At 50.7% G+C, this 26,308-nt stretch overlaps 1 protein-coding gene across 1 annotated transcript; it reads right to left on the minus strand.

The window, feature by feature from the left end:
* Positions 1-24,106: 24,106 nt before the first annotated feature.
* On the minus strand, positions 24,107-24,637 carry LOC144714934 (uncharacterized). The gene has a single exon (XM_078589751.1). It carries the CDS (start codon positions 24,565-24,567, stop codon positions 24,220-24,222), a length of 348 nt encoding a protein of 115 aa, XP_078445877.1. The 5' UTR covers positions 24,568-24,637; the 3' UTR covers positions 24,107-24,219.
* Between the last annotated feature and the right edge of the window lie 1,671 nt (positions 24,638-26,308).

The raw sequence follows: 26,308 nt of genomic DNA on the forward strand, positions 1-26,308 counted from the left end.
TAGCGAAGAAGAGAGACGGCGAGAGATCGCGAAGAAGGGAGCGAGAAAAAGAGAGCCAGGGAGGAAAAAAGAGAAATGGCGAAGGAAAGAGAGGGGGAGAGAGGGATAACACGGGAGAGAGAGAGAGAGATCGCAAATAAGAGAGCGCAAAATGAGAGTCACAGAGAGGTAGAGAGAGCGGGAGATAACAAAAACCCGGGCTAGAGAAACAGAGCGGCCGACAAAGAGATAACGAGAGACCGAGAGAGACCGCGAGCGACACAAAGAGATTCCAAGCGAGAGAGAAAGACAGAGAGAGGGGGCGGGGGGGAGAGAGATAAAGAGAGACAGAGGGCGAGCGAGATTCGCAGAGAGAAACGCACAGAGATTGCGAGAGAAAGGAAGGTGAGAGCGAGAGAGAGAGTGAGTTTGGGAGAGAGAGAGACACAGTACGAGAGAGAGAGAAAGAGTGAGTGAGCTTGCGGAAGAGAAGGAGAGAGCGAGGCACAGAGATAGATTGCGAGCGAGAGAGAGAGAGAGAGGCGGAGAGTGAAATTGCGGGAGGGATGGAGAGAGAGAGAGAGGGACAGAGAGAGTCGGGGAAAGAGAAAGAGAGAGAGGCAGGGACGGAGAGTGAGAGTGCGGGAGAGAGAGAGAGAGAGAGAGAGAGAGACGGAGAGTGAGATCATGGAGAGAGAGAGAGCGAGAGACGGAGAGTGAGATTATGGAGAGAGAGAGAGAGAGAGAGAGAGAGAGAGAGACGGAGAGTGAGATTATGGAGAGAGAGAGAGAGAGAGACGGAGAGTGAGATTATGGAGAGAGAGAGAGAGAGAGAGAGACGGAGAGTGAGATTATGGAGAGAGAGAGAGAGAGAGAGACGGAGAGTGAGATTATGGAGAGAGAGAGAGAGAGAGACGGAGAGTGAGATTATGGGAGCGAAAGAGAGAGGAGAGTGAGATTATGAGGGAGAAAGAGAGGTAGAGACACAGTGACATTGGGGAGAGAGGGAGAGAAAGAGAGGAAGAGTGAGATTTCGGGAGCGAAAGAGAGAGGGGAGTGAGATTATGGGGAGAAAGAGAGGTAGAGACACGGTGAAATTTATGAGAGAGAAAGGAGAGGTTGAGAAAGAGTGAGACGGCGAGACACCTTGTGTGTGTGGGTCTCTTAGAGAGAGAGCGAGAGGTGAGGGAGAGCCAAGAGAGATTTACGCGACCAACGTAGATAAGAAAAAACAGAGGGACAAAGATCGAGAGAATGAAACGAAGAGAGTGAGAAATGTGAAATTGCGTATGGGAGGGTGAACGCAAGTGAAATGAGCTGGAAGAAAAACCGAGAGACGGAAGTTCAAGAGCGGTGAAATGCACTGGGCCCGAAAGAGAAGGGAAAATCCTTTTTCTCTGAGAGAAATGCAATTGCCTAGAAAATAAAAGTTCAAGAGCGGTAGAGCATAGAAAATTCAAGAGAAAAAAAAAAGGGAGAAACAGAAACAGTCGTTAAAGTAGAAGAGAGAGCGCCCAGTAAAAAAGGAAGAGAAAGGGAGAGAGACAGAGAGAACTGGAGAGAGGTAGGTGATTAAGAAGAAAGGAGAAAACGAAGGAGAGATAGTGCGTGAGAGATGGCGAGAGCAGATGACAAAATCCGAAGAAAAAAGCCGAGGGACGGCAACCCTGGTCAAAACAGATGGAGAGATCGTTTGGGAAAGAGAGAGATAAGGATAGAAAGAGAGAGAAAGAGGGGGAGAGAACAAGAGAGCCGTAAGAAAGAGAAAGAGAGAGATTGACCAAAAGCAAAAGAGGTAGAGACCCAGACAGACACATCAACAAGAAGAATGAGACGGAGACCAGGGGGGATAAAGAAGAGGCGCTAGATTGAGATAGAGAGCGAGAGAGAGGGAGGGAGATAGAGAGGGAGATAGAGACCAAGAGATCGCTAAAGAGAACGTGAGAGAGACCAAGAAATAGAGTGTAAGAGAGAGACCAAGAGATAGGGAGAGAGAAAGTAAGTGAGAGAGAGAGAGAGAGAGAGAGCTCAAGAGACACATTAAGAGAGAAAGAGGGTGAGAGACAGAGACGGAGAGAAACGCAGAGCCAGAGAGACAAAGCGAGTAAGATGGGATGCCAAGAGAGAGACAGAAAGACACGGGGAGGCAGAGTGAGAGAAACTGAGTCCGACAAACAGTGTGGTAGAGAGAGAGAGAGAGAGAGATAGACGCGTAAAGATGGAGCGAGAGAAAGAGAGTAAGAGGGAGACGGAGAGGGAGAGAGGGGGGAGGGAGAGATTGAGATTAAGAGAGAAAACAATATGAGATACATGGGCAGACAGAGATACAGAGAGAGACACACACACACACAGAAAGAGGCCCTTGATTCAATAGGAGGAAGACCTACATCTGTAAGGTGGAGGGTAAAGAATCTACCGCATGATTGAATACTGTATGTCAGAATGCTTGTTAAAGATAACCTAATATTTTTCTTGAAGATCCGGCAAATTTTCCTTCCTCGGCATCTTCGAGTGGCAGAGAATGCACTTGGCCTACTGGGAACGTGACTCTATTATCCGTCAGACTTACTATGAAATACTGTTCATTCGCGACCAAATATTTGGGCTTCAAATGGACCATCTTTTCAACCTTTCATGCCCAAATATTGTGCTTGAAAACGCATGATCTTTTGCAAGCTTTCCTGGCGAATACCGTGCTCGAAGATGGATGATTTCGCTGTTAAAATTACTTTACAACGCTTAAGATCGAGCTGGCTAACGGTATGCGATGCTAGTTCTGCGAAGAAGAACCGGTCGCGAAGAGATCAGCGCCTTTGGTCGGGAAAGCCCGTGACAACTGATCATCGCTCCTCCTTGGGCTAGTGTTTAGAAGACATTCTTCGATTCGACGCATCTTCGCCTTGCTTACAACAGTGAGCTCCCGTGTCCCGTGAGAGCGCCCTAGAATGATTCTGTAGTTTCATTTCCACACTGTCTTCCTGACTTTATGATACTTTGGGGCTCCTCTCGAGAGTTCTCGAGGCTTGAGAAAAGACATTGAAAAGCTGGAGCGGATGTTTATTAGTATGTGCCCTACAATGAAAGAAGCCAACACAGAGGTGTATGACCGAGAGTCTTTTTTAAGGTTTATTATCCGAAGATAAATGTGTGTCAACCAAGGACGCCTTGCACGGTGCTGGAGGGCAGAACACGAGGAGGAGGAGAGAGGAGCCTCGCTTTATTATCAGGGGACGATCATAGCGGGTCAGGCCTTAAACAAGATGTCGACTCGCGGGTGGAAGGGGCTTGAGACAGAGGCTGTTACAAGGGGGCGACATGAACTGAACGGAATGCTGATGACTAGGAAAGACGAGGAGGGTTGCGCAACAAAGTTACGGAAAACTGGCGTGAAATCTGTGCGGATAACGCCGGGGCAGCTCCTTAGCATCCAAGGAGTTGAACCTGCTGGCCGCAGGCCTTGAGCAACAGGTTTATGTCCCCGGGAGGTTGACGCCGACGACGCAGCCCAAGAACGTTAATCTTGGCTACGCACAGAGGCATTTACCGCCTGCACAGGCGTATGGTTGCAATCAGCGCACAGCAGCTGCTCAGGACGGCATCGGTGATTCCACCGATCTTGATGAGGTTGAGTGCAGGACCGCACGCGGCAACTTGGAGGAGGCCGCCGACGCAGCTAGTGATAGCCGTGAGCAGCTGTGCCGATGCAAGTGGGAAGAGAACCAGGTTTAGGATCAAGAAGGTCGCCACAAGTTCAGTCTTCCCGGCCATGGTAAAGTAGAGACTTGGGGGGCGGCGACGGGGGGCAGGGAAACAAAGATGAGAAATATGGAGGCCCGGATGATTTGTAGGTGCATGCGCCGCTATATAGGGAACCCAGAGGGGCCAGGTGTCCGGGTCAAAGCATCCATGTAAAGTCACACGCTGAAAGGGAGAGGTTTGATGACGGCGGCAGTTGGCGAGTGGGGTGGGGGAACGATCCAGCGGCGCGCCCTCCTGGCCTCCTTTTGCGTAGTCTTGCATCCCGATAAACGGGGAAAAAAACATCTCGCGGTTGGAGGACTGATATTAAGGCCACGAACAGCGACGTGGATTTCAAAGAGATATGCTGTGTGGCCGGGGCAACGCACGCAGAGAAGAGGGCGGCGTGTTACCGCGGTATACTTGGAGGTCGATGTGGACGCGACCTGATGCTTAGAGGAACTGAGGGGGCGGGGCCGGCGTCACACATCCAGCGTAAGTACATTGGGCCATCCTCAACATCACGGGCGATGCTTCTCAGCGTCGCACCAGCTGAGGCCGGAATAAGCTTTAACGACTACATCCGCATGGCAGGTGCACAACGCAAGACTTTTAACGAGTTTAAAACGCGAATTAGGCTCGAAGGTGTGAAATGCTCCCAGTTAGCCTGGCGCGTTCAGGATAAAATCAAGGCCCCGCTTTACTAGGCCCCCTTGGGGTCTGGGAAGCCTCCCAGAGCGAGACCCGCTTGCTAACTCCCAGACGTTATGACGCCCAATAAGGTATGACTAGGCGTTAATCCTAGTCTCATGCACACGGCTGATATTGTATCACAAGTTTCAACGCCATTCTGCAACACCACTCAACACCATTTCTAAAGAGCATCACCATTTTGTCCATCGTTGCTGCACGCCTCCCACATCCCATCCCCTCATCAACCCCAAAGATCCACCGCCCACACTAACATCGCCATAAACATATAAAGGCTGGACGGCCTTCGCCATAACACTGGAAGGCCAGCCCAACTCCTAATCGCTAGCAGGCCTCGGCCACGCCCGACGCCATTGTATTTATGGAGATGCTTACTGCGCAAAGGGGGATTCATTTAGAGTCAGCATCGAGTACTAAAGGCCGGGCCTAATCCAGAAAATAAAAACGGCCATATGGACAAATGGGTCCTGGTCCAACCCACCCTTGAAAATCCTACGCGCCCTGAGCGACGTAACCCTCCGCAAACGGAGAGTTGGGCGGCGAGCGCAGACGGAGAGAGGGACAGACCCCAAGAGAAGTTGACAAACAGACAAAGACACATGCAGAGAGAGAAAATTGGGACGTTGGGTTTGGGAGAGACACGAAGATAGCGAAAAGAGAGAGAGCGAAGGAGAGCCAGAGAGAAGGACAGCGAATAAGACACTCAGCGAGAGAGATAGAGATTGAGGGGAGAGATATAGGGATAGCCCATGAGGGAGGGAGATTTAGAGAGAGAGCCAGAGAGGAAAAAGAGAAATAGCGAAGAAGAGAGACGGCGAGAGATCGCAAGAAGGAGCGAGAAAAAGAGAGCCAGGGAGGAAAAAGAGAAATGGCGAAGGAAAGAGAGGGGAGAGAGGGATAACACGGGAGAGAGAGAGAGAGATCGCAACAAGAGAGCGCAAAATGAGAGTCACAGAGAGGTAGAGAGAGCGGAGATAACAAAACCCGGGCTAGAGAAACAGAGCGCCGACAAAGAGATAACGAGAGACCGAGAGAGACCGCGAGCGACACAAAGAGATTCCAAGCGAGAGAGAAAGACAGAGAGAGGGGGCGGGGGGGAGAGAGATCAAGAGAGACAGAGGGCGAGCGAGATTCGCAGAGAGAAACGCACAGAGATTGCGAGAGAAAGGAAGGTGAGAGCGAGAGAGAGTGAGTTTGGGAGAGAGAGAGACACAGCACGAGAGAGAGAGAAAGAGGAGTGAGCTTATGGAAGAGAAGGAGAGAGCGAGGCACAGAGAGAGATTGCGAGCGAGAGAGAGAGAGAGAGAGGCGGAGAGTGAAATTGCGGGAGGGAGGGAGAGAGAGAGAGAGGGACAGTGAGATTCCGGGGAAGAGAAAGAGAGAGAGGCAGGGACGGAGAGTGAGATTATGGAGAGAGAGAGAGAGAGAGAGAGAGAGAGACGGGAGAGTGAGACTGTGAGAGAGAGAGAGAGCGAGAGACGGAGAGTGAGATTGCGGGTGAGAGAGAGAGAGAGAGAGGGAGAGAGAGAGAGACGGAGAGTGAGATTATGGAGAGAGAGAGAGAGAGAGACGGAGAGTGAGATTATGGAGAGAGAGAGAGAGAGAGAGACGGAGAGTGAGATTATGGAGAGAGAGAGAGAGAGAGAGAGACGGAGAGTGAGATTATGTGGAGAGAGAGAGAGAGAGACGGAGAGTGAGATTATGGAGCGAAAGAGAGAGGAGAGTGAGATTATGAGGGAGAAAGAGAGGTAGAGACACAGTGACATTATGGGAGAGAGGGAGAGAAAGAGAGGAAGAGTGAGATTTCGGGAGCGAAAGAGAGAGGGGAGTGAGATTATGGGGAGAAAGAGAGGTAGAGACACGGTGAAATTTATGAGAGAGAAAGGAGAGGTTGAGAAAGAGTGAGACGGCGAGAGACACCTTGTGTGTGTGGGTCTCTTAGAGAGAGAGCGAGAGGTGAGGGAGAGCCGAAGAGAGATTTACGACCAACGTAGATAAGAAAAACAGAGGGACAAAGATCGAGAGAATGAAACGAAGAGAGTGAGAAATGTGAAATTGCGTATGGAGGGTGAACGCAAGTGAAATGAGCTGGAAGAAAACCGAGAGACGGAAGTTCAAGAGCGGTGAAATGCACTGGGCTCCGAAAGAGAAGGGAAAATCCTTTTCTCTGAGAGAAATGCAATTGCCTAGAAAATAAAAGTTCAAGAGCGGTAGAGCATAGAAAATTCAAGAGAAAAAAAGGGAGAAACAGAAACAGTCGTTAAAGTAGAAGAGAGAGCGCCCAGTAAAAAGGAAGAGAAAGGGAGAGACAGAGAGAACTGGAGAGAGGTAGGTGATTAAGAAGAAAGGAGAAAACGAAGGAGAGATAGTGCGTGAGAGATGGCGAGAGCAGATGACAAAATCCGAAGAAAAAAGCCGAGGGACGGCAACCCTGGTCAAAACAGATGGAGAGATCGTTTGGGAAAGAGAGAGATAAGGGTAGAAAGAGAGAGAAAGAGGGGAGAGAAACAAGAGAGCCGTAAGAAAGAGAAAGAGAGAGATTGACCAAAAGCAAAAGAGGTAGAGACCCAGACAGACACATCAACAAGAAGAATGAGACGGAGACCAGGGGATAAAGAAGAGGCGCTAGATTGAGAGAGAGAGCGAGAGAGAGGAGGGAGATAGAGAGGAGATAGAGACCAAGAGATCGCTAAAGAGAACGTGAGAGAGACCAAGAAATAGAGTGTAAGAGAGAGACCAAGAGATAGGAGAGAGAAAGTAAGTGAGAGAGAGAGAGAGAGAGAGAGCTCAAGAGACACATTAAGAGAGAAAGAGGGTGAGAGACAGAGACGGAGAGAAACGCAGAGCCAGAGAGACAAAGCGAGTAAGATGGGATGCCAAGAGAGAGACAGAAAGACACGGGGAGGCAGAGTGAGAGAAACTGAGTCCGACAAACAGTGTGGTAGAGAGAGAGAGAGAGAGAGAGATAGACGCGGAAAGATGGAGCGAGAGAAAGAGAGTAAGAGGGAGACGGAGAGGGAGAGAGGGGGGAGGGAGAGATTGAGATTAAGAGAGAAAACAATATGAGATACATGGGCAGACAGAGATACAGAGAGAGACACACACACACACAGAAAGAGGCCCTTGATTCAATAGGAGGAAGACCTACATCTGTAAGGTGGAGGGTAAAGAATCTACCGCATGATTGAATACTGTATGTCAGAATGCTTGTTAAAGATAACCTAATATTTTTCTTGAAGATCCGCAAATTTTCCTTCCTCGGCATCTTCGAGTGGCAGAGAATGCACTTGGCCTACTGGGGAACGACTCATTATCCGTCAGACTTACTATGAAATACTGTTCATTCGCGACCAAATATTTGGGCTTCAAATGGACCATCTTTTCAACCTTTCATGCCCAAATATTGTGCTTGAAAACGCATGATCTTTGCAAGCTTTCCTACGAATACCGTGCTCAAGATGGATGATTTCGTTGTTAAAATTACTTTACAACGCTTAAGATCGAGCTGGCTAACGGGTATGCGATGCTAGTTCTGCGAAGAAGAACCGGTCGCGCGAAGAGATCAGCGCTTTGGTCGGGAAAGCCCGTGACAACTGATCATCGCCTCCCTTGGGCTAGTGTTTAGAAGACATTCTTCGATTCGACGCATCTTCGCCTTGCTTACAACAGTGAGCTCCCGTGTCCCGCGAGAGCGCCCTAGAATGATTCTGTAGTTTCATTTCCCACACTGTCTTCCTGACTTTTATGATACTCTGGCTCCTCTCGAGAGTTCTCGAGGCTTGAGAAAAGACATTGAAAAGCGGAGCGGATGTTTATTAGTATGTGCCCTACAATGAAAGAAGCCAACACAGAGGTGTATGACCGAGAGTCTTTTTAAGGTTTATTATCCGAAGATAAATGTGTGTCAACCAAGGACGCCTTGCACGGCGCTGGAGGGCAGAACACGAGGAGGAGGAGAGGAGCCTCGCTTATTATCAGGGACGATCATAGCGGTCAGGCCTTAAACAAGATGTCGCACTCGCGGGTGGAAGGGGCTGAGACAGAGGCTGTTACAAGGGGGCGCATGAACTGAACGGAATGCTGATGACTAGGAAAGACGAGGAGGGTTGCGCAACAAAGTTACGGAAAATCCGGGCGTGAAATCTGTGCGGATAACGCCGTGGGCAGCTCCTTTAGCATCCAAGGAGTTGAACCTGCCGGGCCGCAGGCCTTGAGCAACAGGTTTATGTCCCCGGGAGGTTGACGCCGACGACGCAGCCCAAGAACGTTAATCTTGGCTACACGCACAGGCATTTACCGCCCGCACAGGCGTATGGGTTGCAATCAGCGCACAGCAGCTGCTCAGGACGGCATCGGTGATTCCACCGATCTTGATGAGGTTGAGTGCAGGATCGCACGCCGCAACTTGAGGAGGCCCGACGCAGCTAGTGATAGCCGTGGAGCAGCTGTGCCGATGCAAGTGGGAAGAGAACCAGGTTTAGGATCAAGAAGGTCGCCACAAGTTCAGTCTTCCGCCATGGTAAAGTAGAGACTTGGGGCGCGACGGGGCAGGGAAACAAAGATGAGAAATATGGAGGCCCGGATGATTTTCAGAGGCGCATGCGCCGCTATATATAGGGAACCCAGAGGGGCCAGGTGTCCGGTCAAAGCATCCATGTAAAGTCACACGCTGAAAGGGAGAGGTTTGATGACGGCGCGCTTGGCGAGTGGGTGGGGGAACGATCCAGCGCGCGCCTCCTGGCCTCCTTTATGTAGTCTTGCATCCCGATAAACGGGGAAAAACATCTCGCGTTGGAGGACTGATATTAAGGCCACTAACAGCGACGTGGATTTCAAAGAGATATGCTGTGTGGCCGGGCAACGACGAGAGAAGAGGGCGCGTGTTATCGCGTATACTTGGAGGTCGATGTGGACGCGACCTGATGCTTAGAGGAACTGAGGGGCGGCCGGCGCCACACATCCAGCGTAAGTACATTGGGCCATCCTCAACATCACGGGCGATGCTTCTCAGCCGCACCAGCTGAGGCCGAATAAGCTTTAACGACCACATCCGCATGGCAGGTGCACAACGCAAGACTTTAACGAGTTTAAAACGCGAATTAGGCTCGGAAGGTGTGAAATGCTCCCAGTTAGCCTGGCGCGCTCAGGATAAAATCAAGGCCCTGCTTTACTAGGCCCCCTTTGGGGTCTGGGAAGCCTCCCAGAGCGAGACCCGCTTGCTAACTCCCAGTACGGTTATGACGCCCGATAAGGTATGACTAGGCGGTTAATCCTAGTCTCGGGCACGCGGCTGATATTGTATCACAGGTTTGAACGGCATTCTGCAACACGACTCAACACCATTTCTAAAGAGCATCACCATTTTGTCCATCGTTGCTGCACGCCTCCCACATCCCATCCTCATCAACCCCAAAGATCCACCGCCCACACTAACATCGCCATAAACATATAAAAGGCTGGACGCCTTCGCCATAACACTGGAAGGCCAGCCCCTAACTCCTAATCGCTAGCAGGCCTGCCACGCCCGACGCCATTGTATTTACGCAGATGCCTACTGCGCACAGGGGGGATTCATTCAGGAGTCAGCAGCGAGTACTAAAGGCCGGCCCTAATCCACAAAATAAAAAAAACGGCCATATGGACAAATGGGTCCTTGGTCCAACCCACCCCTTGAAAATCCTACGCGCCCTGAGCGACGAACCCTCCGCAAACGGAGAGTTGGGCAAGAGCGCAGACGGAGAGAGGGACAGACCCCAAGAGAAGTTGACAAACAGACAAAGACACATGCAGAGAGAGAAAATTCGGGACGTTGGGTTTGGGAGAGACACGAAGATAGCGAAAAAGAGAGAGAGCGAAGGAGAGCCAGAGAGAAGGACAGCGAATAAGACACTCAGCGAGAGAGATAGAGATTGAGGGGAGAGATATAGGGATAGCTCATGAGGGAGGGAGATTTAGAGAGAGAGCCAGAGAGGAAAAAGAGAAATAGCGAAGAAGAGAGACGGCGAGAGATCGCAAGAAGGGAGCGAGAAAAAGAGAGCCAGGAGGAAAAAGAGAAATGGCGAAGGAAAGAGAGGGGAGAGAGGGATAACACGGAGAGAGAGAGAGAGATCGCAAATAAGAGAGCGCAAATGAGAGTCACAGAGAGGTAGAGAGAGCGGGAGATAACAAAAACCCGGGCTAGAGAAACAGAGCGGCCGACAAAGAGATAACGAGAGACCGAGAGAGACCGCGAGCGACACAAAGAGATTCCAAGCGAGAGAGAAAGACAGAGAGAGGGGGCGGGGGGGAGAGAGATAAAGAGAGACAGAGGGCGAGCGAGATTCGCAGAGAGAAACGCACAGAGATTGCGAGAGAAAGGAAGGTGAGAGCGAGAGAGAGAGTGAGTTTGGGAGAGAGAGAGACACAGTACGAGAGAGAGAGAAAGAGTGAGTGAGCTTGCGGAAGAGAAGGAGAGAGCGAGGCACAGAGATAGATTGCGAGCGAGAGAGAGAGAGAGAGGCCGAGAGAGAAATAGCGAGAGGGATAGAGAGAGAGAGAGAGGGACAGTGAGATTCCGGGGAAGAGAAAGAGAGAGAGGCAGGGACGGAGAGTGAGATTATGAGAGGGAGAGAGAGAGAGAGAGAGAGAGGGGGAGAGAGAGAGGGCGGGGGGGAGAGAGAGAGAGAGAGAGACGGAGAGTGAGAGTGCGGGAGAGAGAGAGAGAGAGACGGAGAGTGAGATTATGGAGAGAGAGAGAGAGAGAGACGGAGAGTGAGATTATGGAGAGAGAGAGAGAGAGAGAGAGACGGAGAGTGAGATTATGGGAGAGAGAGAGAGAGAGACGGAGAGTGAGATTATGGGAGCGAAAGAGAGAGAGGAGAGTGAGATTATGAGGGAGAAAGAGAGGTAGAGACACAGTGACATTATGGGAGAGAGGGAGAGAAAGAGAGGAAGAGTGAGATTTCGGGAGCGAAAGAGAGAGGGGAGTGAGATTATGGGGAGAAAGAGAGGTAGAGACACGGTGAAATTTATAGAGAGAAAGGAGAGGTTGAGAAAGAGTGAGACGGCGAGAGACACCTTGTGTGTGTGGGTCTCTAGAGAGAGAGCGAGAGGTGAGGGAGAGCCAAGAGAGATTTACGCGACCAACGTAGATAAGAAAAAACAGAGGGACAAAGATCGAGAGAATGAAACGAAGAGAGTGAGAAATGTGAAATTGCGTATGGAGGGTGAACGCAAGTGAAATGAGCTGGAAGAAAACCGAGAGACGGAAGTTCAAGAGCGGTGAAATGCACTGGCTCCAAAGAGAAGGGAAAATCCCTTTTTCTCTGAGAGAAATGCAATTGCCTAGAAAATAAAAGTTCAAGAGCGGTAGAGCATAGAAAATTCAAGAGAAAAAAAAAAGGGAGAAACAGAAACAGTCGTTAAAGTAGAAGAGAGAGCGCCCAGTAAAAAAGGAAGAGAAAGGGAGAGAGACAGAGAGAACTGGAGAGAGGTAGGGTGATTAAGAAGAAAGGAGAAAACGAAGGAGAGATAGTGCGTGAGAGATGGCGAGAGCAGATGACAAAACTGAAGAAAAAGCCGAGGACGGCAACCCTGGTCAAAACAGATGGGGAGATCGTTGGGGAAAGAGAGAGATAAGGATAGAAAGAGAGAGAAAGAGGGGGAGAGAACAAGAGAGCCGTAAGAAAGAGAAAGAGAGAGATTGACCAAAAGCAAAAGAGGTAGAGACCCAGACAGACACATCAACAAGAAGAATGAGACGGAGACCAGGGGGGATAAAGAAGAGGCGCTAGATTGAGATAGAGAGCGAGAGAGAGGGAGGGAGATAGAGAGGGAGATAGAGACCAAGAGATCGCTAAAGAGAACGTGAGAGAGACCAAGAAATAGAGTGTAAGAGAGAGACCAAGAGATAGGGAGAGAGAAAGTAAGTGAGAGAGAGAGAGAGAGAGAGAGCTCAAGAGACACATTAAGAGAGAAAGAGGGTGAGAGACAGAGACGGAGAGAAACGCAGAGCCAGAGAGACAAAGCGAGTAAGATGGGATGCCAAGAGAGAGACAGAAAAACACAGGGAGACAGAGAGAGAGAAACAGAGACAGACAAACAGTGGGGTAGAGAGAGAGAGAGAGAGAGAGATAGACGCGGAAAGAGGGAGCGAGAGAAAGAGAGTAAGAGGGAGACGGAGAGGGAGAGAGGGGGGAGGGAGAGATTGAGATTAAGAGAGAAAACAATATGAGATACATGGGCAGACAGAGATACAGAGAGAGACACACACACACACAGAAAGAGGCCCTTGATTCAATAGGAGGAAGACCTACATCTGTAAGGTGGAGGGTAAAGAATCTACCGCATGATTGAATACTGTATGTCAGAATGCTTGTTAAAGATAACCTAATATTTTTCTTGAAGATCCGGCAAATTTTCCTTCCTCGGCATCTTCGAGTGGCAGAGAATGCACTTGGCCTACTGGGGAACGATTTATTATCCGTCAGACTTACTATGAAATACTGTTCATTCGCGACCAAATATTTGGGCTTCAAATGGACCATCTTTTCAACCTTTCATGCCCAAATATTGTGCTTGAAAACGCATGATCTTTTGCAAGCTTTCCTGGCCAATACCGTGCTCAAGATGGATGATTTCGCTGTTAAAATTACTTTACAACGCTTAAGATCGAGCTGGCTAACGGGTATGCGTATGCTAGTTCTGCGAAGAAGAACCGGTCGCGCGAAGAGATCAGCGCTTTGGTCGGGAAAGCCCGTGACAACTGATCATCGCTCTCCCTTGGGCTAGTGTTTAGAAGACATTCTTCGATTCGGACGCATCTTCGCCTTGCTTACAACAGTGAGCTCCCGTGTCCCGCGAGAGCGCCCTAGAATGATTCTGTAGTTTCATTTCCACACTGTCTTCCTGACTTTATGATACTCTTGGGGCTCCTCTCGAGAGTTCTCGAGGCTTGAGAAAAGACATTGAAAAGCGGAGCGGATGTTTATTAGTATGTGCCCTACAATGAAAGAAGCCAACACAGAGGTGTATGACCGAGAGTCTTTTTAAGGTTTATTATCCGGAAGATAAATGTGTGTCAACCAAGGACGCCTTGCACGGTGCGGAGGGCAGAACACGAGGAGGAGGAGAGAGGAGCCTCGCTTATTATCAGGGGACGATCATAGCGGTCAGGCCTTAAACAAGATGTCGACCGGCGGGGTGGAAGGGCTTGAGACAGAGGCTGTTACAAGGGGGCGACATGAACTGAACGGAATGCTGATGACTAGGAAAGACGAGGAGGGTTGCGCAACAAAGTTACGGAAAATCCGGCGTGAAATTCCAGCGGATAACGCCGCGGGCAGCTCCTTTAGCATCCAAGGAGTTGAACCTGCTGGCCGCAGGCCTTGAGCAACAGGTTTATGTCCCCGGAGGTTGACGCCGACGACGAGCCCAAGAACGTTAATCTTGGCTACGCACGCAGGCATTTACCGCCTGCACAGGCGTAGGGTTGCAATCAGCGCACAGCAGCTGCTCAGGACGGCATCGGTGATTCCACCGATCTTGATGAGGTTGAGTGCAGGATCGCACGCGCAACTTGGAGGAGGCCGACGCAGCTAGTGATAGCCGTGGAGCAGCTGTGCCGATGCAAGTGGGAAGAGAACCAGGTTTAGGATCAAGAAGGTCGCCACAAGTTCAGTCTTCCGCCATGGTAAAGTAGAGACTTGGGGGCGCGACGGGGCAGGGAAACAAAGATGAGAAATATGGAGGCCCGGATGATTTTCAGAGGTGCATGCGCCGCTATATAGGGAACCCAGAGGCCAGGTGTCCGGTCAAAGCATCCATGTAAAGTCACACGCTGAAAGGGAGAGGTTTGATGACGCGGCAGTTGGCGAGTGGGGTGGGGAACGATCCAGCGCGCGCCTCTCCTGGCCTCCTTTGCGTAGTCTTGCATCCCGATAAACGGGAAAAACATCTCGCGTTGGAGGACTGATATTAAGGCCACGAACAGCGACGTGGATTTCAAAGAGATATGCTGTGTGGCCGGGGCAACGCACGCAGAGAAGAGGGCGGCGGGTTACCGCGGTATACTTGGAGGGCGATGTGGACGCGACCTGATGCTTAGAGGAACTGAGGGGGCGGGGCCGGCGTCACACATCCAGCGTAAGTACATTGGGCCATCCTCAACATCACGGGCGATGCTTCAGCGCCGCACCAGCTGAGGCCGAATAAGCTTTAACGACTACATCCGCATGGCAGGTGCACAACGCAAGACTTTAACGAGTTTAAAACGCGAATTAGGCTCGGAAGGTGTGAAATGCTCCCCAGTTAGCCTGGCGCGCTCAGGATAAAATCAAGGCCCTGCTTTACTAGGCCCCTTTGGGGTCTGGGAAGCCTCCCAGAGCGAGACCCGCTGCTAACTCCCAGACGGTTATGACGCCCAATAAGGTATGACTAGGCGTTTAATCCTAGTCTCACGACACGGCTGATATTGTATCACAAGTTTCAACGCCATTCTGCAACACCACTCAACACCATTTCTAAAGAGCATCACCATTTTGTCCATCGTTGCTGCACGTCTCCCACATCCCATCCCCTCATCAACCCCAAAGATCCACCGCCCACACTAACATCGTCATAAACATATAAAAGGCTGGACGGCCTTCGCCATAACACTGGAAGGCCAGCCCCTAACTCCTAACCGCCAGCAGGCCTCGGGCTACGCCCGACGCCATTGTATTTATGGAGATGCTTACTGCGCAAAGGGGGGATTCATTTAGGAGTCAGCATCGAGTACTAAAGGCCGGGCCTAATCCAGAAAATAAAAACGCCATATGGACAAATGGGTCCTTGGTCCAACCCACCCCTTGAAAATCCTACGCGGCCCTGAGCGACGTAACCCCTCCGCAAACGGAGAGTTGGGCGGCGAGCGCAGACGGAGAGAGGGACAGACCCCAAGAGAAGTTGACAAACAGACAAAGACACATGCAGAGAGAGAAAATTCGGGACGTTGGGTTTGGGAGAGACACGAAGATAGCGAAAAGAGAGAGAGCGAAGGAGAGCCAGAGAGAAGGACAGCGAATAAGACACTCAGCGAGAGATAGAGATTGAGGGGAGAGATATAGGGATAGCCCATGAGGGAGGGAGATTTAGAGAGAGAGCCAGAGAGGAAAAAGAGAAATAGCGAAGAAGAGAGACGGCGAGAGATCGCAAGAAGGGAGCGAAAAAGAGAGCCAGGAGGAAAAAGAGAAATGGCGAAGGAAAGAGAGGGGAGAGAGGGATAACACGGGAGAGAGAGAGAGAGATCGCAAATAAGAGAGCGCAAAATGAGAGTCACAGAGAGGTAGAGAGAGCGGAGATAACAAAACCCGGGCTAGAGAAACAGAGCGGCCGACAAAGAGATAACGAGAGACCGAGAGAGACCGCGAGCGACACAAAGAGATTCCAAGCGAGAGAGAAAGACAGAGAGAGGGGGCGGGGGGGAGAGAGATAAAGAGAGACAGAGGGCGAGCGAGATTCGCAGAGAGAAACGCACAGAGATTGCGAGAGAAAGGAAGGTGAGAGCGAGAGAGAGAGTGAGTTTGGGAGAGAGAGAGACACAGTACGAGAGAGAGAAAGAGTGAGTGAGCTTGCGGAAGAGAAGGAGAGAGCGAGGCACAGAGATAGATTGCGAGCGAGAGAGAGAGAGAGAGGCGGAGAGTGAAATTGCGGGAGGGATGGAGAGAGAGAGAGAGGGACAGTGAGATTCCGGGGAAGAGAAAGAGAGAGAGGGAGGGAGGGAGAGAGAGAGAGCGGGAGAGAGAGAGAGAGAGAGAGAGAGAGAGAGACGGAGAGTGAGACTGCGGGAGAGAGAGAGAGCGAGAGACGGAGAGTGAGATTGCGGGAGAGAGAGAGAGAGAGAGAGAGAGAGAGAGAGAGAGGGAGAGAGAGAGAGCGGGAGAGAGAGAGAGAGAGAGAGGGAGAGAGAGAGAGGGAGAGAGAGAGAGAGAGAGAGAGACGGAGAGTGAGATTGCGGGAGAGAGAGAGAGAGAGAGAGAGAGACGGAGAGTGAGATTGCGGGAGAGAGAGAGAGAGAGACGGAGAGTGAGATTGCGGGAGCGAAAGAGAGAGGAGAGTGAGATTGCGAGGGAGAAAGAGAGGTAGAGACACAGTGACATTGCGGGAGAGAGGGAGAGAAAGAGAGGAAGAGTGAGATTTCGGGAGCGAAAGAGAGAGGGGAGTGAGATTGCGGGGGAGAAAGAGAGGTAGAGACACGGTGAAATTTGCGAGAGAGAAAGGAGAGGTTGAGAAAGAGTGAGACGGCGAGAGACACCTTGTGTGTGTGGGTCTCTTAGAGAGAGAGCGAGAGGTGAGGGAGAGCCGAAGAGAGATTTACGCGACCAACGTAGATAAGAAAAAAACAGAGGGACAAAGATCGAGAGAATGAAACGAAGAGAGTGAGAAATGTGAAATTGCGTGCGGGAGGGTGAACGCAAGTGAAATGAGCTGGAAGAAAAACCGAGAGACGGAAGTTCAAGAGCGGTGAAATGCACTGGGCTCCGAAAGAGAAGGGAAAATCCCTTTTTCTCTGAGAGAAATGCAATTGCCTAGAAAATAAAAGTTCAAGAGCGGTAGAGCATAGAAAATTCAAGAGAAAAAAAAAAGGGAGAAACAGAAACAGTCGTTAAAGTAGAAGAGAGAGCGCCCAGTAAAAAAGGAAGAGAAAGGGAGAGAGACAGAGAGAACTGGAGAGAGGTAGGGTGATTAAGAAGAAAGGAGAAAACGAAGGAGAGATAGTGCGTGAGAGATGGCGAGAGCAGATGACAAAAACCGAAGAAAAAAGCCGAGGGACGGCAACCCTGGTCAAAACAGATGGAGAGATCGTTTGGGAAAGAGAGAGATAAGGATAGAAAGAGAGAGAAAGAGGGGGAGAGAACAAGAGAGCCGTAAGAAAGAGAAAGAGAGAGATTGACCAAAAGCAAAAGAGGTAGAGACCCAGACAGACACATCAACAAGAAGAATGAGACGGAGACCAGGGGGGATAAAGAAGAGGCGCTAGATTGAGATAGAGAGCGAGAGAGAGGAGGGAGAGATAGAGAGGGAGATAGAGACCAAGAGATCGCTAAAGAGAACGTGAGAGAGACCAAGAAATAGAGTGTAAGAGAGAGACCAAGAGATAGGGAGAGAGAAAGTAAGTGAGAGAGAGAGAGAGAGAGAGAGAGCTCAAGAGACACATTAAGAGAGAAAGAGGGTGAGAGACAGAGACGGAGAGAAACGCAGAGCCAGAGAGACAAAGCGAGTAAGATGGGATGCCAAGAGAGAGACAGAAAGACACGGGGAGGCAGAGTGAGAGAAACTGAGTCCGACAAACAGTGTGGTAGAGAGAGAGAGAGAGAGAGATAGACGCGTAAAGATGGAGCGAGAGAAAGAGAGTAAGAGGGAGACGGAGAGGGAGAGAGGGGGGAGGGAGAGATTGAGATTAAGAGAGAAAACAATATGAGATACATGGGCAGACAGAGATACAGAGAGAGACACACACACACACAGAAAGAGGCCCTTGATTCAATAGGAGGAAGACCTACATCTGTAAGGTGGAGGGTAAAGAATCTACCGCATGATTGAATACTGTATGTCAGAATGCTTGTTAAAGATAACCTAATATTTTTCTTGAAGATCCGGCAAATTTTCCTTCCTCGGCATCTTCGAGTGGCAGAGAATGCACTTGGCCTACTGGGGAACGTACTCTATTATCCGTCGTACTCTACTATGAAATACTGTTCATTCGCGACCAAATATTTGGGCTTCAAAATGGACCATCTTTTTCAACCTTTCATGCCCAAATATTGTGCTTGAAAACGCATGATCTTTGCAAGCTTTCCTGGCCGAATACCGCGCTCAAGATGGATGATTTCGCTGTTAAAATTACTTTACAACGCTTAAGATCGAGCTGGCTAACGGGTATGCGATGCTAGTTCTGGCGAAGAAGAACCGGTCGCGCGAAGAGATCAGCGCTTTGGTCGGGAAAGCCCGTGACAACTGATCATCGCTCCTCCTTGGGCTAGTGTTTAGAAGACATTCTTCGATTCGACGCATCTTCGCCTTGCTTACAACAGTGAGCTCCCGTGTCCCGCGAGAGCGCCCTAGAATGATTCTGTAGTTTCATTTCCACACTGTCTTCCTGACTTTTATGATACTCTTGGGGCTCCTCTCGAGAGTTCTCGAGGCTTGAGAAAAGACATTGAAAAGCGGGAGCGGATGTTTATTAGTAGGTGCCCTACAATGAAAGAAGCCAACACAGAGGTGTATGACCGAGAGTCTTTGGTTAAGGTTTATTATCCGAAGATAAATGTGTGTCAACCAAGGACGCCTTGCACGGTGCGCTGGAGGGCAGAACACGAGGAGGAGGAGAGAGGAGCCTCGCTTATTATCAGGGGACGATCATAGCGGTCAGGCCTTAAACAAGATGTCGGACCCCGGCGGGGTGGAAGGGGCGTGAGACCGAGGCTGTGACCAGGGGGGCGACATGAACTGAACGGCCTGCCGATGACTAGGAAAGCCGAGGCGGGTTGCGGCAACACAGTTACGGAAAATCCGGGCGTGACATCTGTGCGGATAACGCCGGGCAGCTCCCTTTAGCATCCAAGGAGTTGAACCTGCTGGCCGCAGGCCTGAGCAACAGGTTTATGGCCCCCGGGAGGTTGACGTCGACGACGGGCCCAAGGACGTTAATCTTGGCAACGGCGCAGAGGCATGTACCGGCCTGCCCAGGCGGGAGGGTTGCAAACCGCGCACAGCACCTGCTCGTGACGGCCGCGGTGAGGCCACCGATCTTGATGAGGTTGAGTGCAGGATCGCACGCCGCAACTTGGAGGAGGCCGACGCAGCTAGTGATAGCCGTGGAGCAGCTGTGCCGATGCAAGTGGAAGAGAACCAGGTTTAGGATCAAGAAGGTCGCCACAAGTTCAGTCTTCCCGCCATGGTAAAGTAGAGACTTGGGGGCGACGGGGCAGGGAAACAAAGATGAGAAATATGGAGGCCCGGATGATTTTCAGAGTGCATGCGCCGCTATATATAGGGAACCCAGAGGGGCCAGGTGTCCGGGTCAAAGCATCCATGTAAAGTCACACGCTGAAAGGGAGAGGTTTGATGACGGCGGCAGTTGGCGAGTGGGGTGGGGGAACGATCCAGCGGCGCGCCCTCCTGGCCTCCTTTATGAGTCTTGCATCCCGATAAACGGGGAAAAAAACATCTCGCGGTTGGAGGACTGATATTACGGCCACGAACAGCGACGTGGATTTCAAAGAGATATGCTGTGTGGCCGGGGCAACGCACGCAGAGAAGAGGGCGGCGTGTTACCGCGGTATACTTGGAGGTCGATGTGGACGCGACCTGATGCTTAGAGGAACTGAGGGGCGGGCCGCGCCACACATCCAGCGTAAGTACATTGGGCCATCCTCAACATCACGGGCGATGCTTCTCAGCCGCACCAGCTGAGGCCGAATAAGCTTTAACGACCACATCCGCATGGCAGGTGCACAACGCAAGACTTTTAACGAGTTTAAAACGCGAATTAGGCTCGAAGGTGTGAAATGCTCCCAGTTAGCCTGGCGCGCTCAGGATAAAATCAAGGCCCCGCTTTACTAGGCCCCTTTGGGGTCTGGGAAGCCTCCCAGAGCGAGACCCGCTTGCTAACTCCCAGACGGTTATGACGCCCAATAAGGTATGACTAGGCGTTAATCCTAGTCTCACACACGGCTGATATTGTATCACAAGTTTCAACGCCATTCTGCAACACCACTCAACACCATTTCTAAAGAGCATCACCATTTTGTCCATCGTTGCTGCACGCCTCCCACATCCCATCCTCATCAACCCCAAAGATCCACCGCCCACTAACATCGCCATAAACATATAAAAGGCTGGACGGCCTTCGCCATAACACTGGAAGGCCAGCCCCTAACTCCTAATCATAGCAGGCCTGGCCACGCCCGCCGCCATTGTATTTATGGAGATGCTTACTGCGCAAAGGGGGGCCTCATTTAGGAGTCAGCATCGAGTACTAAAGGCCGGGCCTAATCCAGAAAATAAAAAAAACGGCCATATGGACAAATGGGTCCTGGTCCAACCCACCCTTGAAAATCCTACGCGGCCCTGAGCGACGAACCCTCCGCAAACGGAGAGTTGGGCGAGCGCAGACGGAGAGAGGGACAGACCCCAAGAGAAGTTGACAAACAGACAAAGACACATGCAGAGAGAGAAAATTGGGACGTTGGGTTTGGGAGAGACACGAAGATAGCGAAAAGAGAGAGAGCGAAGGAGAGCCAGAGAGAAGGACAGCGAATAAGACACTCAGCGAGAGAGATAGAGATTGAGGGGAGAGATATAGGGATAGCAGCGAGGGAGGGAGATTTAGAGAGAGAGCCAGAGAGGAAAAAAAGAGAAATAGCGAAGAAGAGAGACGGCGAGAGATCGCAAGAAGGAGCGAAAAAGAGAGCCAGGGAGGAAAAAGAGAAATGGCGAAGGAAAGAGAGGGGAGAGAGGGATAACACGGAGAGAGAGAGAGAGAGATCGCAAATAAGAGAGCGCAAATGAGAGTCACAGAGAGGTAGAGAGAGCGGGAGAGAACAAAAACCCGGGCTAGAGAAACAGAGCGGCCGACAAAGAGATAACGAGAGACCGAGAGAGACCGCGAGCGACACAAAGAGATTCCAAGCGAGAGAGAAAGACAGAGAGAGGGGGCGGGGGGGAGAGAGATAAAGAGAGACAGAGGGCGAGCGAGATTCGCAGAGAGAAACGCACAGAGATTGCGAGAGAAAGGAAGGTGAGAGCGAGAGAGAGAGTGAGTTTGGGAGAGAGAGAGACACAGAACGAGAGAGAGAAAGAGGAGTGAGCTTATGGAAGAGAAGGAGAGAGCGAGGCACAGAGATAGATTATGAGAGAGAGAGAGAGAGGCGGAGAGTGAAATTGCGGGAGGGATGGAGAGAGAGAGAGAGGGACAGTGAGATTCCGGGGAAGAGAAAGAGAGAGAGGCAGGGACGGAGAGTGAGATTGCGGGAGAGAGAGAGAGAGAGAGAGAGAGAGAGAGAGAGAGAGAGAGAGAGAGAGAGAGAGAGAGAGAGAGAGAGAGAGAGAGAGAGAGAGAGAGAGAGAGAGAGAGAGAGAGAGAGAGAGAGACGGAGAGTGAGAGTGCGGGAGAGAGAGAGAGAGAGAGACGGAGAGTGAGATTGCGGGAGAGAGAGAGAGAGAGAGAGACGGAGAGTGAGATTGCGGGAGAGAGAGAGAGAGAGAGAGAGAGAGGGAGAGTGAGATTATGGAGAGAGAGAGAGAGAGACGGAGAGTGAGATTATGGAGCGAAAGAGGGAGGAGAGTGAGGTGGCGAGGGAGAAAGAGAGGGAGAGACACAGTGACATTGCGGGAGAGAGGGAGAGAAAGAGAGGAAGAGTGAGATTTCGGGAGCGAAAGAGAGAGGGGAGTGAGATTGCGGGGGGGGAGGAGAGGTAGAGACACGGTGAAATTTATAGAGAGAAAGGAGAGGTTGAGAAAGAGTGAGACGGCGAGAGACACCTTGTGTGTGTGGTCTTTAGAGAGAGAGCGAGAGGTGAGGGAGAGCCAAGAGAGATTTACGCGACCAACGTAGATAAGAAAAAACAGAGGGACAAAGATCGAGAGAATGAAACGAAGAGAGTGAGAAATGTGAAATTGCGTATGGAGGGTGAACGCAAGTGAAATGAGCTGGAAGAAAACCGAGAGACGGAAGTTCAAGAGCGGTGAAATGCACTGGGCCCGAAAGAGAAGGGAAAATCCTTTTTCTCTGAGAGAAATGCAATTGCCTAGAAAATAAAAGTTCAAGAGCGGTAGAGCATAGAAAATTCAAGAGAAAAAAAGGGAGAAACAGAAACAGTCGTTAAAGTAGAAGAGAGAGCGCCAGTAAAAAGGAAGAGAAAGGGAGAGAGACAGAGAGAACTGGAGAGAGGTAGGGTGATTAAGAAGAAAGGAGAAAACGAAGGAGAGATAGTGCGTGAGAGATGGCGAGAGCAGATGACAAAATCCGAAGAAAAAAGCCGAGGGACGGCAACCCTGGTCAAAACAGATGGAGAGATCGTTTGGGAAAGAGAGAGATAAGGATAGAAAGAGAGAGAAAGAGGGGGAGAGAACAAGAGAGCCGTAAGAAAGAGAAAGAGAGAGATTGACCAAAAGCAAAAGAGGTAGAGACCCAGACAGACACATCAACAAGAAGAATGAGACGGAGACCAGGGGGGATAAAGAAGAGGCGCTAGATTGAGATAGAGAGCGAGAGAGAGGGAGGGAGATAGAGAGGGAGATAGAGACCAAGAGATCGCTAAAGAGAACGTGAGAGAGACCAAGAAATAGAGTGTAAGAGAGAGACCAAGAGATAGGGAGAGAGAAAGTAAGTGAGAGAGAGAGAGAGAGAGAGCTCAAGAGACACATTAAGAGAGAAAGAGGGTGAGAGACAGAGACGGAGAGAAACGCAGAGCCAGAGAGACAAAGCGAGTAAGATGGGATGCCAAGAGAGAGACAGAAAGACACGGGGAGGCAGAGCAAGAGAAACTGAGTCCGACAAACAGTGGGGTAGAGAGAGAGAGAGAGAGAGAGAAAGACGCAAAAAGATGGAGCGAGAGAAAGAGAGTAAGAGGGAGACGGAGAGGGAGAGAGGGGGGAGGGAGAGATTGAGATTAAGAGAGAAAACAATATGAGATACATGGGCAGACAGAGATACAGAGAGAGACACACACACACACAGAAAGAGGCCCTTGATTCAATAGGAGGAAGACCTACATCTGTAAGGTGGAGGGTAAAGAATCTACCGCATGATTGAATACTGTATGTCAGAATGCTTGTTAAAGATAACCTAATATTTTTCTTGAAGATCCGCAAATTTTCCTTCCTCGGCATCTTCGAAAGTGGCAGAGAATGCACTTGGCCTACTGGGGAACGTACTTCATTATCCGTCAGACTTACTATGAAATACTGTTCATTCGCGACCAAATATTTGGGCTTCAAAATGGACCATCTTTTTCAACCTTTCATGCCCAAATATTGTGCTTGAAAACGCATGATCTTTTGCAAGCTTTCCTGGCCGAATACCGTGCTCGAAGATGGATGATTTCGTTGTTAAAATTACTTTACAACGTTTAAGATCGAGCTGGCTAACGGGTATGCGTATGCTAGTTCTGCGAAGAAGAACCGGGTCGCGCGAAGAGATCAGCGCCTTTGGTCGGGAAGCCCGTGACAACTGATCATCGTTCCTCCCTTGGGCTAGTGTTTAGAAGACATTCTTCGATTCGGACGCATCTTCGTCTTGCTTACAACAGTGAGCTCCCGTGTCCCGCGTAGAGCGTCCTAGAATGATTCTGTAGTTTCATTTCCCACACTGTCTTCCTGACTTTTATGATACTCTTGGGGCTCCTCTCGAGAGTTCTCGAGGCTTGAGAAAAGACATTGAAAAGCGGGAGCGGATGTTTATTAGTATGTGCCCTACAATGAAAGAAGCCAACACAGAGGTGTATGACCGAGAGTCTTTTTTTAAGGTTTATTATCCGAAGATAAATGTGTGTCAACCAAGGACGCCTTGCACGTGCGCGGAGGGCAGAACACGAGGAGGAGGAGAGAGGAGCCTCGCTTATTATCAGGGGACGATCATAGCGGTCAGGCCTTAAACAAGATGTCGTGACTCGGGCGGGTGGAAGGGGCTTGAGACAGAGGCTGTTACAAGGGGGGCGACATGAACTGAACGGAATGCTGATGACTAGGAAAGACGAGGAGGGTTGCGGCAACAAAGTTACGGAAAATCCGGGCGTGAAATCTGTGCGGATAACGTCGTGGGCAGCTCCCTTAGCATCCAAGGAGTTGAACCTGCTGGCCGCAGGCCTTGAGCAACAGGTTTATGTCCCCCGGGAGGTTGACGTCGACGACGAGCCCAAGAACGTTAATCTTGGCTACGGCACAGAGGCATTTACCGGCCTGCACAGGCGTAATTGTTGCAATCAGCGCACAGCCGCTGCTCGTGACGGCATCGGTGATTCCACCGATCTTGATGAGGTTGAGTGCAGGATCGCACGCGCAACTTGAGGAGGCCACGACGCAGCTAGTGATAGCCGTGAGCAGCTGTGCCGATGCAAGTGGGAAGAGAACCAGGTTTAGGATCAAGAAGGTCGCCACAAGTTCAGTCTTCCCGGCCATGGTAAAGTAGAGACTTGGGGGGCGGCGACGGGGGGCAGGGAAACAAAGATGAGAAATATGGAGGCCCGGATGATTTCTGTAGGCGGCATGCGCCGCTATATATAGGGAACCCAGAGGGGCCAGGTGTCCGGGTCAAAGCATCCATGTAAAGTCACACGCTGAAAGGGAGAGGTTTGATGACGGCGGCAGTTGGCGAGTGGGGTGGGGGAACGATCCAGCGGCGCGCCCTCCTGGCCTCCTTTTGCGTAGTCTTGCATCCCGATAAACGGGGAAAAAAACATCTCGCGGTTGGAGGACTGATATTAAGGCCACGAACAGCGACGTGGATTTCAAAGAGATATGCTGTGTGGCCGGGGCAACGCACGCAGAGAAGAGGGCGGCGTGTTACCGCGGTATACTTGGAGGTCGATGTGGACGCGACCTGATGCTTAGAGGAACTGAGGGGGCGGGGCCGGCGTCACACATCCAGCGTAAGTACATTGGGCCATCCTCAACATCACGGGCGATGCTTCTCAGCGTCGCACCAGCTGAGGCCGGAATAAGCTTTAACGACCACATCCGCATGGCAGGTGCACAACGCAAGACTTTTAACGAGTTTAAAACGCGAATTAGGCTCGGAAGGTGTGAAATGCTCCCAGTTAGCTCAAGTGCGCTCAGGATAAAATCAAGGCCCCGCTTTACTAGGCCCCTTTGGGGTCTGGGAAGCCTCCCAGAGCGAGACCCGCTGCTAACTCCCAAGACGGTTATGACGCCCACAAGGTATGACTAGGCGCTTAATCCTAGTCTCACAGACACGGCTGATATTGTATCACAAGTTTCAACGCCATTCTGCAACACCACTCAACACCATTTCTAAAGAGCATCACCATTTTGTCCATCGTTGCTGCACGCCTCCCACATCCCATCCTCATCAACCCCAAAGATCCACCGCCCACACTAACATCGCCATAAACATATAAAGGCTGGACGGCCTTCGCCATAACACTGGAAGGCCAGCCCCTAACTCCTAATCACAGCAGGCCTCGGGCTACGCCCGACGCCATTGTATTTATGGAGATGCTTACTGCGCAAAGGGGGGATTCATTTAGGAGTCAGCATCGAGTACTAAAGGCCGGGCCTAATCCAGAAAATAAAAAAAACGGCCATATGGACAAATGGGTCCTTGGTCCAACCCACCCCTTGAAAATCCTACGCGGCCCTGAGCGACGAACCCTCCGCAAACGGAGAGTCGGGCGGCCAGCGCAGACGGAGAGAGGGACAGACCCCAAGAGAAGTTGACAAACAGACAAAGACACATGCAGAGAGAGAAAATTCGGGACGTTGGGTTTGGGAGAGACACGAAGATAGCGAAAAGAGAGAGAGCGAAGGAGAGCCAGAGAGAAGGACAGCGAATAAGACACTCAGCGAGAGAGATAGAGATTGAGGGGAGAGATATAGGATAGCTCATGAGGGAGGGAGATTTAGAGAGAGAGCCAGAGAGGAAAAAGAGAAATAGCGAAGAAGAGAGACGGCGAGAGATCGCAAGAAGGGAGCGAGAAAAAGAGAGCCAGGAGGAAAAAGAGAAATGGCGAAGGAAAGAGAGGGGAGAGAGGGATAACACGGGAGAGAGAGAGAGAGATCGCAAATAAGAGAGCGCAAAATGAGAGTCACAGAGAGGTAGAGAGAGCGGGAGATAACAAAACCCGGCTAGAGAAACAGAGCGCCGACAAAGAGATAACGAGAGACTGAGAGAGACCATGAG

The sequence above is a fragment of the Wolffia australiana genome, chromosome 2, assembly GCF_029677425.1.
Source record: "Wolffia australiana isolate 7733 chromosome 2, ASM2967742v1".
Taxonomy (NCBI): Eukaryota; Viridiplantae; Streptophyta; class Magnoliopsida; order Alismatales; family Araceae; genus Wolffia; species Wolffia australiana.